Source organism: Nicotiana tomentosiformis, chromosome 10 (assembly GCF_000390325.3).
Source record: "Nicotiana tomentosiformis chromosome 10, ASM39032v3, whole genome shotgun sequence".
NCBI classification, from domain to species: Eukaryota; Viridiplantae; Streptophyta; class Magnoliopsida; order Solanales; family Solanaceae; genus Nicotiana; species Nicotiana tomentosiformis.
This window is the reverse complement of record NC_090821.1, coordinates 53,055,251-53,068,775: the sequence shown is the minus strand read 5'-3', so window position 1 is coordinate 53,068,775 and position 13,525 is coordinate 53,055,251. Positions and strand designations below refer to the sequence as shown.

General features: G+C 35.5%; 1 protein-coding gene across 1 annotated transcript; it reads left to right on the top strand.

The window, feature by feature from the left end:
* The first annotated feature begins 7,767 nt into the window (after positions 1–7,767).
* Positions 7,768–8,815, top strand: LOC104107711 (thioredoxin H2-like). The gene is made up of 3 exons (XM_009616587.4): positions 7,768–8,004; positions 8,250–8,372; positions 8,477–8,815. The coding sequence occupies exons 1-3, from the start codon at positions 7,846–7,848 to the stop codon at positions 8,615–8,617; spliced, it is 423 nt and encodes a 140-aa protein (XP_009614882.1). The 5' UTR covers positions 7,768–7,845; the 3' UTR covers positions 8,618–8,815.
* The last annotated feature ends 4,710 nt before the right edge of the window (positions 8,816–13,525 follow it).

Here is a 13,525-nt window from a genome sequence, read left to right as displayed (position 1 = left end):
GCAAGAGTTGTGTCAATACTAGAAAGAAACATTATTGTTGTATATCGTTGGTGGTGAACATACTAAAACCATCACTGTTGTAAAATTTATTGTAGATCTAAGAGAACCCTTGTGACCCAAGGGAACTGGACGTAGGTACCACACCAGTACTGAACCAGTATAAAAACTATTGTGCCTCCTTTAATTTTTGTTTGCGCAATTTAATTCTATTGCGATTGTTTACTATGTGAAGTTTAGTGGACTAATTCTTCTCTTAGTCAACTAAGTTTTAAAATTGGCTACAATTCACCCCCTCTTGTACTTTTATCACTTAGGTAAGTTATTTTCCACTATATTGTTTTCTTGCTTCTACTTATACGTACCTAAAACTTATTTTGTGTTTGGTTACTTAGAAATTATGATTATCACCTGCCACCATTATCACGCCTTATTCTCATTCTTCTGAAGTTCCAACAATCATATTTTGAAGTTTTAGTTTGGATGAACTTGAAACGACAGAGATGAAAGGATTATTCCTTGGCATCCAAACAAATAGAAGAAAAATAGGGACCACATTTCATCAAGTTTTGCCCAAACAAATACTAAAGAAACGTTATACTTTTCGTTTTCTAAAACATTTTTCACCACGAAAATTTTATTTGTACGAAAAGGACCACAATGAAACAGATGTTAATTAAGAAAGTAGCACTTCGCTTTTATTCACTTGGAATCTCTTGACAAAATTTATTCTTCGACAATGCGCATATTGAGTTGTAAATGAACGGCACACCATTGTCATTGCAAAATGCTCTTGTGGGAAAAATGACATATGCTAACATCATTTGAAGTAAGTTTCCATTTGGCTTGTGTTTGTGCACAAGGACAATTACATATCTTAACAAGAGAACTAACTAGCCACCGACAGGCGTGGAGTCAAGATTTGAATTTTATATATTGTTTGAAATTGACACCAAACTCATAACGCGATTTAGCTACTTTTTTTAATTAGATATTTATACACATTTAACAGATTTTACAGTACAAATACATGGTTTAAGAAAAAGTTATTGAGTTCATATCCGAATCTGTAACTAATATTATAGCTGCCCACCTGCCCATTGAATTCATTTCTCATATAATATTATTCTTTTGAATTCTTTTTCTCATTTATGAAAATATATGTTTTCAGTCGCTGCAAGTGAGACTCAAATCCTTAACTTCTAACTACCATAAAAATATATATCTTGAACCGTATGAAGCGATTTGATCTAAAACTTTAGACCGTTAAAACTAAGAGTCTTTTATTTATTCGGGTCTTCAATAATTCCTAGCTTGTGTTTGATTGCATCAGATGGGCACCAGGAGCGGATGTATCTAATATTTACGGGGTATAATTGAACATAATAAATTTTTATACGGACCATAGAATATGAAACTCATTAAGTTTAAATCCTAGATCCGCCCATGAGAAGCACCATCGATGAAGTTTAATTATCTAAGTCAATCTCAATTTCCATAACTTTTAGCTATTTCAATCGGTGATTTTAAGTATTGAATCATGTGGTGGTAGGTTTTTACTCTTCATTGGCAGAAATTAAGTTATACCATTTTAGCTAATAATTTGGTATCAGCCAGATTGGTTAGCTAGCTGTTCCTTTCAACAGGAGAATAAGGTTTCATATCCAATGAATTAATAGAAATAGAATCTGTCATTTTCTTGTATGAAATGCTATCCAGCTTTCCTCTTCATTTGGTAATTTTATTCCTATTTCGAAATAATAGGAACCAATACTTGAAGAGAACATATTGTTTCTATCAACAGCATCAATGTTCTGAAAATCCTACTGCAGTTGCTAAACCAAGAAAATGTTTTCTTAGCTTCAAGACTTCAAGTATTGCTTCCTATTGTTTAACTAGACCATAAAATTACTAGATGAAGATGCTAATAAACAGTGTTCTCTTGAAGTATTGGTGTGTTGGGAAACGTGTCAGGCTAATAGAAGTAAAAAATATTTGAAAGAGAAAAGCAATAAATTGCACAAGACAAGACAAGATTTATGTGATTCGGCAATTTTGCCTACTCCACGGCCACACGAAGAATAACTCTTTATTAATTGAAAAGAGAAAGAAGAAATTGAGGGATGATATGCAAATAAAAATGCATACCCCTTTTATAGGCATTTGAATGCCCTGCCGACGTAAGCGCTTACATCATAGGAATTCTGATGTAAGCGCATACATCATAAGAATGCCGATGTAAGCGCATACATTATAAGAATGCCGATATAAACGCTTACATCATAAGTTAATCTCTTTTTGATTTTTTTTTCTTTTGTTTTGTTTATTTTTCTTTCTTTCACATACAACAACATGTTTGCTACTATCAATCTCCCCCTCAAACCTATGTTACAACAAGAAAGAAATTAAAAAAAAAGATTTGATATTCTCTTGTGGCGCCTTCATGCTATTAGTCTTGAAGGCTAACTGAAGCAGTGCACAACCTCAGTTTGTCAATACCGACAACTTTGGTCAACATGTCTGATGGGTTCTTTGATCCTGGTATCTTCTGCAGGGAAAACGTTTCTTCAACTGGATATGCTTCGATCTTGCATGAAATACTGGATTCTTGGCAAGATGAATTACACTCTGGCTATTGCTGAAAAGCTCACAATTATCCTGCTCTTTAAGAAAATTCTTGAGCCAAATCATCTCTTTTCCAGCTTATGAGATTGCCATGTACTCTGCTTCAGTTGTAGATAGAGCAACACTTTTCTGTTGTCTAGACATCCAGCTAACAACAGTACCACCCAAGGTGAACACATAGCATGTGATACTTTTTCGACTATCGAGATCGTGCCTAAATTTGCATCAACAAAACCTTGTAAGATAATATTGCTCCTTTAAAAACAAAGTGTCATACTTGAGGTGCCTTTGAGATATCGCAATATCCATTTTACTCCTTCCCAATTCTCCTTTCCTGGATTTAACATGTATCTACTGACAACTCCAACTGCATGGGCTATGTCAGGTCTAGTGCAAACCATATCATACATCAAACTTTCTACTGCTGAAGTATATGAAACTTTAGACATGTACTTCCTTTCTTCATCTGTCTTAGGTGATTGGTCCTTCGACAGATTAAGATGTCTTCCGAGTGGAGTGCTTCTGGTCTTTGCATCATGAAGACTGAACCTGCTTAGTACCTTCTGTATGTACTTTTATTGAGACAATTTTAAGGTTCCTTCAGACCTGTTTCTGCTAATCCTCATCCCAAGCATTTGCTTAGCTGGTCCTAAGTCTTTCATTTCAAACTCATCCGCCAGTTGTTGCTTAACCCTGTTGATCTCATTTATGCTAGATCCTGCAATTAGCATATCATCAACGTACAACAGTAAAATGATATAGGATTTATCAAAAATTTTGATATAACAACAATGGTCCATCTCACTTCGTGTGAAACCATTATTCTGCATGAATCCATCAAATATCTTGTACCATTGTCAGGGTGCTTGTTTCAAACTATAAAAACTCTTCTGCAACTTACACAAAAGGTTTTCTTTACCAGAAACTTGAAAACCTTCAGGTTGCTTCATGTAGATGTCTTCATCAAGGTCACCATTCAAGAAAGCAGTTTTAACATCAAGCTGCTCCAAATGCAAATTTTCTGTAGCTACGATACTTAGCACCAACCTGATAGTAGTTAATTTGACTATAAGAGAGAAGATCTCGGTGTAGTCAATCCCTTCCTTCTGCTGAAAGCCTTTTACTACTATCCGTACTTTGCATCTCTTCTTACCATCATACTCTTCCTTGACTCTGTACACCCACTTGTTTTGCAATGCCTTCTTTCCTTTTGGTAACTCTGTAAGTATTCATGTTTTATTCTTTTGAAGAGAATTCATCTCTTATTTCATGGCTAGCTTCCACTTATCAGAGCTTATCATTTGCATTGCTTCAACAAAATGCTCTGGTTCTCCAGCATCAGTCAGAAGTAAATAGTGGAGAGATAGAGAGTTAACCTATCTGGAGCATTCGTGACTCTTTTAGATCTCCTTAATGTAGGTTCAGGATTAACTGATCCCGAATTTGATTCAAGTCCTGATTCCAGATCTGGTTCTCCATCTGATTTTATCTCTAGTTCTTGTTCTCATTCTGATCCAGATTTGCTTCTGGTTCGGCATCTTCAATTTCATATCCAGTTGTAGTCTCTATATCCACTTCATTTTATGATATTTCTTCTAACTCAACTGTTTCAGATATCTGTCTGCTGGTTCTGGTTGATTCTACTTCAAGAAGTCTTTGTACGTCATATTTTCATTGAATGTGACATTCCTGTGTCTTAGGAACTTTCTATTCTGATTGTCCCAAAATCGATAACCAAAATTACCATCACCATAGCCAATAAAGAAATATTTCTTGGCTTTAGGATAAAGCTTATCTCTATCATTAGAGTTTACATGCACATAAGTAGTACAACTAAAAATTTTCAAATGTGAGAGAGTTACCTCCTTTCCTGTCCATACCTCCTCCGAAATTTCAAAATTCAGCGGTACAGAGGGTCCCCTGTTTATGAGGTAAGCTGCCGTGTTAACAGCCTCAACCCAAAAATACTTCGGCAATCCAGAATATATTCTCATAGTTCTGGCTCGTTCATTCAAGGTTATGTCCATCCTCTCATCAACGCCATTTTGTTCCGGTGTTCCAAGAACTGTCTTGATCATTCTGATACCATTCTCAGAGCAGAATGCTTTAAACTCTTGACTATCATACTCTCCTACATTGTCAGACTTCAGACATTTTAACTTTAGACTTGTCTGATTTTCAACTTCAACTTCAGAAAATAAACTCATACCTTTCTTGTGGAATTATCAATGAAGGTGACATAATAGCGTGAACCTCCCAGAGAAGTTACATGTGTTGGTCCCCACATATCTGTATGCACTAGTTCGAGCTTCTCTTTCTTTGGCGTCCTTCCCACCTTTGAGAAACTAACTCTCTTTTGTTTCCCGTAAATGCAATCTTCGCACAAACCTAATTCAATATGCTTTAGGTTTGGCAACTTTTCTTTGGATGCCAACAACTTCATTCTCTTCTCACTCATATGCCCGAGCCTCCGGTGCCACAATGTTGTATCACGACCATGATCAACTATTGCTATAGTATCTCTATGTATTGCAGTTGCATACAATGTTCCCTTCTTGAAGCCTCGTGCCACAACCAAATTTCCTTTGGTTATCTTCCACGATCTGTTACCGAATGTTGTTGTATATCCTTCACTATCAATTGGACCCATCGATATCAGATTTTTCTTGAGGCCAGGAACATGTCTGACATTTTGCAATTTCCATAGCGTGCCTTGTGAAGTCTTTATATGAACTTTACCTCTCTCGACAATGTCCAGAGGTTCGCCGACTGCTAGATAAACTTTCCCAAATTTTCCAGCAATATAATTATGCAATAATTCTTTGCATGATGTAGAGTGAAAAGATGCACCTCAGTCCAGAATCCAAGATTTGATTGGATTGTCTACACAACAAATTAGTGCATCACCGACTTGTTCAGCAATTGCCTTTGCTGAATTATCATCCTTGTATTGATTGTTCTTCTTATTCTTTGGCTCTCTACACTGACTACTGTAGTGACCCTTCTTATCGCAATTCCAACACGTAATGTCTTTGCAATTTTTGGATTGCCCTCTTCTCCTTGACTTTGATCTGTCATGACCATGACTTTGTCCTCTTTGGTTGCCTCTCCCCCTGCTTTTCATATTCAAAGCAGATCCTGGGAAATCACTTGATTCTCTCCGGCAAATATCTTTGCTTAGAACCAAGTCTCTAATATTATCCAATTTGAGTTTGGTACTTCCCGATAAACTGCTAACTGCAGTTACTGTTGCAGACCAACTCTCCGGTAGAGATGATAATAGAATCAATGCCCTGACTTTGTCATCGAATGTTATATTAACAGGACTCAACTGAGTTAATATTACATTAAACTCATTGATATGTTCCGTAACATATCCACCTCCTGTCATCTTTAAGTTGAATAATTGACGCATCAAATAGATTTTATTTGAAGCAGATGGCTTCTCGTACATATTTGATAATGCCTTCCTCAGGCCTATAATGGTCTTCTCGTTAATGATGTTAAACGCCACATTTCGTGTTAGCGTCAAACGAATCACACCAAGAGCTTGGCGATCTAATAGATCCCAATCCGCTTTGACCATATTCTCTGGTTTTACCTCGGTCAGAGGTAAGTGTAATTTTTTCTAGTACAAATAATCCTCTATTTGTATTTTCGAGAATCCAAAATCTTTGCCATTGAACTTTTCAATCTTAACCTTCCCTTCTTCCGATTTTATTTTTCACAAAAATATTTATATGAATAGTGCACGTGAATAGTAACGATGATCAATAGTGTTGTACTATTCTTGTGAATAGTCCTACACTAGTACCGTACTTTTCTACAAGAATTACACTGTCTGTGCTCTGATACCAGTTATTAGGAAACGTGTCAAGCTAATAAAAGGGAAAACTATTTGATAGAGAAAAGCAATAAATTGCACAAGACAAGACAAGATTTACGTGGTTCGATAATTTTGCCTACTCCAGGGCCACACAAAGAATAGCTCTTTATTAATTGAAGAGAGAAAGAAAAAGTTGAGGGATGATATGCAAATGAAAATGCATACCCCTTTTATAGGCATTTGAATGTCTTGCCGACGTAAGCGCTTACATCATAGGAATATTGATGTAAGCGAATACATCATAAGAATGCCGTTGTAAGCGCATACATCATAAGAATGTCGATGTACGCGCTTACATCATAAGTTCATCTCTTTTTAATTTTTCTTTCTTTTGTTTTGTCTACTTTTCTTTCTTTCACATACAACAACATGTTTGCTACTATCACGGTGTTGTTGATAGAAACAATGTTCTCTTGAAGTATTGGTTCCTATTATTTTGAAATAGATCGAGGCATAGAAACCCCATCTGAAGATATGCTAATAAAGTACAATAGTTGTAGTTGTGAAGTTAATAACAACCTAAGTAATAAATACCTTATTTATTCTTAGATTCCTATTACTATCTGATGTTGTTGTTCTTTTGGTTTTCTATTATTTTGTTGTTGCTAATGCTTCTTTGACTTTTTAACGAATGCATGTCTTTCTCTATACTGCTATGATTAGGCATGCTTGCTTTGAGTCGAGGGTCTATTGGAAACAGTCTCTCTACCTGCACAAGGTAGGGATAAGGTTGCGTACTCACTACCCTCTCCAAACCTTACTCGTAGAATTACATTAGGTATGTTATTGTTGTTATTTAGTTCCAGGAAGGAAACAGAACGAATCATATTAGAACAGAAATTAACTTATATACACTAATAGCGCGACATCATAAAGAATTTTTATACTATCATTAATTTAATTTGTAGTAGTAGATTGTTTGCCTTATTTTTCATGTTACTAATTTTTCTTATAATGGACAATATCCTATAGTTATCTTTAAGGTGACGTAACAATTGAGATATTTGTTTATATTGTTAGTGTATAAAAGTTAAACTCATTAGCATAGAGCGGTAATTATATTGGTCCAGCATTAGAAACATTGGAGTTAAGCACCAATACTAAAAACAAAAGCAATATAGCATCAAATCTTTCTTTGTATATTGGACTGGTCGACATAATGAAGGAACATATTCTGTACTAATTTTGAGATGATTTTACATTTGAAAAGAGAAAAGTTTGAATCAGAAACCATTATAAAAAGGATCCCTGCAAAACTCTAAGCTCCAACATCAAAACCAAAGAAGACCTTTCAGAAACCAAAATTTCAAGAGCAAAAATTTCAATCCAGAAACAAAATGGGTGCTAACTACTCAACAACTATTCCAACAACTTGGCCTGAAGCTAATAATATGCCAACAACAATGCCACAACTCAAGAGATCTCAAGTCATTGCTTTCCACTCTTCAACAAAATGGAAGCTCCATTTTGATGCTTTGAAAGATACAAACAAACTGGTAACAATTTTAGAAACATTGCATAAGGATGGATTTAACTTAAATATACAGACTGTGTAAAAGTTTTACGTACTTTAACCTGTTGTAGTATGTAATTTGTCTTATTCACTAGATTACTAGTCTCATTTTTTGTTGACTTTAACCTCTAATTATTTTTTTAAATGACTCAATAGTATAAAAATTATACTTGCACTGCTAGTGTATAAAAGTTTAACTTATTTTGTATTTTGCTCTATTGCTGCTAGATTGTTATTGACTTCACAGCAACATGGTGTGGTCCTTGCAAAAACATGGAACCAGTTATCAATGACTTTGCTGCTAAATATACAGATGTTGAATTTGTCAAGATTGATGTTGATGAATTGGATGTATGATCTTATGTTCTTACCTTTACAATCCTTTTCTTTTTTCCCTACTCTTTTGATACATATATGGATATTAATTTCTAAAATCTTGGATGAATTGAAAACAGAAAGTAGCTGAGGAATATGGGGTTCAAGCAATGCCAACATTTGTGCTGATTAAAAAGGGGAAAGTTGTTGACAAGGTAGTGGGAGCAGATAAGGATGGACTGAAGAAAAAAATTGAGAAACACAGAGCTATCTCTATCTAAGCAAACATATGTTTTGAGCAGAGTTTACTGGAATCATTGTCTCTGTATAGAATAAAATACGTACCTTTATCAATTTTTGATTGAAAGAAATATCTATATATGTACTCATTCTTCCTCACTTCTTGATTTGTAAACTTCAAAGAGGCTGATTAAAGCACTAATCTTTGTATATTTATATAATGTCCTTTTCTAATCTAACATCCTATAGCCATGATTCCTCCCTCGCGCTCTCCAAGCAGGGATGGAGCTAGCTAGAGTTTAGATTACGGGTACGGTGGTAACTTTGTATTTGTCTTAAGAAATTCTTGGCTCCACCTCTGCCCTCGAGCCACATAAAATATAAAAATTGCTGCATGTCATTAAAACAAATTTGTCTTCAACAGAAATTAATGCAGAATCAGATGATGTTAATTAGGAAAACAGAAGCTAAGCAAAAGAAATTAGACTGCAAGCTTATGATCTTTCTCGTTGATTAAACTCGGTTAAATACATGAAGAAACAAATGCTGGCATTTGAAACTTGAAAAAAAAAGAGTATTTGAAGTTGTGTTTGATAAATAATTTTTGGAAATTGAAATTGTATTTGGACATGCATTTTACTTGAAAAAAATTAAAGTTTTGTGTATGGAAGAAAAATTTTGACCCAAAAACTGCTCCAAACCAATTTTTGGAACTTTGAAATTTTTCCTTCGAATTTTTTTCAAAAGGTAATCAACTTCCATAAACAAACAATATTTTTAAATTTTGTTTGAAAAAAAAGATTCCAAATTTTATGTCCAAACGAAAGCTAAGTAAAAGACTTAAAAAGCTGGTGAAAACATGTTGTAGCAGGTTAACATAAATTACAAAAACTCCTACCTTGAAGCCACTCCGGGCTATGACAAAACAATAGAAATCCTAAAATTCAGCTATTACTTTCTGCACATTTTAGAGAAAATGCACCCTAGACTTAATTTCTCAAATGATAACTGAATTTATAATTTTTTCTACAAATGTTACTAAATTATTTTGTCGCTATAAAGTGACTCAACTTATATATGGATGGTTTTTCAGAAAATAATTATGGCCGGAAAATCAACTAAATCTCACTGGAAAACCACATAAGATGTCCAATATCCTGAGAACACTATAGGTAAACAAACCTGAAAAATGCAGCGTTGCAATTTAAACGAAATGTCTTTATCATGGCGAATCTATATGAAAAAAGTATTTATGATATGATTAATAACTGCAACTGAAATACATTTAGTCAGTGCACCTTTGCAATTTGACTTATTCATAAAGTTCAAAAAGGAATTAAAGTGAGAATATATATATGTTACGTACTTTACTTGAGGACAGAAGCTTAAAGAATTTCCTTTTCTATAAAGACTGCGAAAACTACATAATATATGCCTGCAGTGCATGTTAAAAGAACAATTGTCATCTATCTCTCACAATGTATCACCCAAAACTGTAAACTCCTAAAAACGTTTATATTTTAGCATCATTTAGTAAATTAACAAGAACACGAGAGATGAAGGGGTTCTGATTCCCATAGATGGAACTTTCATGCTGGAGCCAGTACACGTTTGATCGGAGTTAAGTTGTATTGAGGGATATGTTTGGCTAAAAATCTTTATTTTTTTATGTAATTTTCAGTGCATTATGCCTCGATCTTGTTAACATTGGTGTGAATATTTGTGACTCGAGTTTAATAATGACATTTATATGTGTAGGAGTCAATTGGAAGTGATTTGGAAAGCTTGCATGCAAATTGAAGAAAAAATGGAAGAATTTGGAGGAAGTATAACTTCGGTGCCCAGGTTCACGCATGACACCAACCAAAACGCCAAGGGCAGGAGAGCACAAAAGTGAAAAAAATTTGGTGGCTAGGTTCGCGCCAGGCCCAAAGCAGGACGTCCAAGGGCGGATTTCGTCCTAATTCGGCTAGGACTTGATAGTTTCGACTCTACACGCCCCCAACATGCATAAAAGGGGTTCTAAACCTATTTTTTAGGGGTTAGACAATATTGGAGAAGCAAAAAGGCTACGGGAACACTTGGAAGCAACGAATCACAAGAGTTTTTTCTCTCCGTTCTTCCTTAATATGTAGTTTAATGCTTTTGAATATTATGATTATTGTTTATATAATTATGAATACCTAAACTCTCCCATCTAGGGTTTGAGGGAAACTATTGAAGGATGATCTTCTACTGCGTTTAATATAATTTTGCCTTTGATTTTTCTCTACTTGTTCAACTACGTCTTCATTATGGTTGATTGAATAACTCTCAATTGACTATGCATATTTAGTGTGTATTTCTTGGAAAAGGATATACATTTAGGTAGTTGTTGAACAACATCACTCCTAACATAAATGAGACATCAATACGAAAGGTTTAATGGTAGAATTAGGAGTAATGAAACCTTAGTGCGATCATAGTGAGCGGTAAACTAGTATCAGCTAGCGTAGTTCGGAGGATTACGTTGTAACGACTCGGCCGATCGTTTTGAGTATTGTAGCTCTGTTCCCCCATTTATTGCTTATTCTATGTTCGTTTGTGTTATATGACTTTCTAGGATGGTTGGTTTGGTTCTGGAATATTTCGGAACGAATTGCCACACTTAGTCCCAAGGTTGGAAGCCTAAGTTGAAAGAGTTGACCGGATATTGACTTATGTGTAAATGACTTCGAAATGGTGTTTTGATGGTTCTAAAGTTGACCGGATATTGACCACGTGACGGGTGAAAATGTTATATGCATTCGCGAGAGATGTCCGCGATCGCGGAGCTTTGGTTAGTAGCACTATGCGAATGCATGAGTGGTACCACGTTCGCGAAGAAGGAAGGGGGAGGCCTGGAAGCCCACACGTTTGTTCTTCACGATTGCGAGAGGGAGTATGCGATCGCGCAACTTCGAGTTTCAGTGCATCGTGTTTGCGGCTGGAGTTCCGCATTCGCGAAGGTCATTTTAGTGCAACATTCTTTTGTTCTTCGCGATCGCGAGTGACTTTCTGCTATCGCGAAGAGGAACCTTTGGGCAGCAGATATTTAATTTCAAAATCGAGGGTTTGGACCCATTAGGGTAAGTATTTTATCTAAACTCAGTTTTTGGCTAGATTCGAGCCTTCCGGAGATTGATACGTATGGGAAGGGCTTGCTAGCGGAGTGATTTGATTTGCTTAAGGTAAGTATCTTATCTAAACTTTTTTAAGGCACTAGTTGCCTGAATTATTGTGATAGCTACATTCTATTGGGTGCGCACATGCGTGAGGTTGAACCCATGTGCGGACACCAGGATTATTTATTCATGTTCAGGTTGTGCTCAAGCTCTTATAAGCCTAGAATTTGAATGTTAAACCTTAAAATATGATGCTTCACACATTTGTGATATTGTTGTGAACTATTTGAATCATGTTTGATGCTACATATGAGCTTAATCCCTGAATGACCTGATAAATGTTATCTTTGATGAAATTACCAGTTTAAGATATGATAGTATACTTGTACATGTCTACACTTTATCATGTCGTTTATACCGGCACATGATCATGAGATTTGTTATTCACTCACTTTATACATGTATACTTATTTATTTTCTCCTGTATGATATGATTAGACTAGGTGTTTGTGATCACGCCGGGCGGATTGTATTTTGTGCCTGTGACCATGCTGGGCGAATCGTATTTGTTAGCACGTGCGTTGTCCGTGCAGATTCAGATATTGATGTTATTATCACATGAGTTGTCCATGCATCACGTGAGTTGTCCGTGCAACGCGTGGATACGGATTCATCCCCTAGGTCATCCTCTCATATTTCTCTCTTGATGGTGTATACGCGGTTATTGAGGAACTGATCAGTGGTTTGGTACGGATATGAAAAAGTTGAGTAAATCTGGCCAGTGTTTTGTTTGGATTTTGCATTTCATCTTTACTTACAATTTCCTTGATGATTTATCTAATTTATCTGCACATCATCTCTATATGGCAAGATGTTGACTGAGCAGGGTATTTGAAAAACTGTACACATACACACATATATGTTTTCTTACTGAACCTTATGATTGACTCAAATATTGTTCTGTATTGGTTTAAAAGATGAAACAACACAGGTGATAGCTAGCATCATTTGATAATTCGTGTTTCTCCTACCTAGCCGTGTTTATTTACGATACTTATTGAATACATTGGATTGGTTGTACTCATATTACACTCTGCACTTAATTGTGCAGATCCAGATGTGGGGACCAGTTATCAGCAATAGGCTTGCGTGTTAGACTATCTGCTAGAGGCGAGATAGAGCTGCATCTTTGATCGTAGTTTGACTTGTCTTTTTCCTTTTATACTGTTGTTACAGTTGAGAAAGTGTATTTATTAATTGTTCGGTTTTAGACTTGTATTCTGCTGTAGAAGCTCATGACTCTGTATTTTGCCAGCTTTTAGGGATTTACTTAGTATTAGCAGTTATATTGTATTGAGACTTCAGACTTTATGGTATTTCTATAAATTTCATCATTCTGTTTGCCTTCGTTATCATGTTTCGGCTTGTCTAGCCGGGGTGTTAGGCGCAATCATGACAAGTAGGGATTTTGGATCGTAACATACGTCTAGTAAATTGTGGTAGTTGTTCGAAAGAGAATTACGACATCTAAAGTACTCACGATCGGTAGAGAATACTTAGGCGAATTTATAGGAAACGTAGCGGGGAGGATTCCGACAATAGGGGAAATCATAACCCTAGACTCTTCCAATCTTATCTACAGCATTTGCACTGTTAGATATAAATTACTGCATTTTAATTATTCTTCTCTTAGTTAGTAAACACTCAAATCGATATTTAATATTTCTGAAGGTTAATTACTTGAATTCTTGCAAAACTAATAGTTGTGATTAATAGGTTAATTTCCTATGGGATTCGACTCCAAAC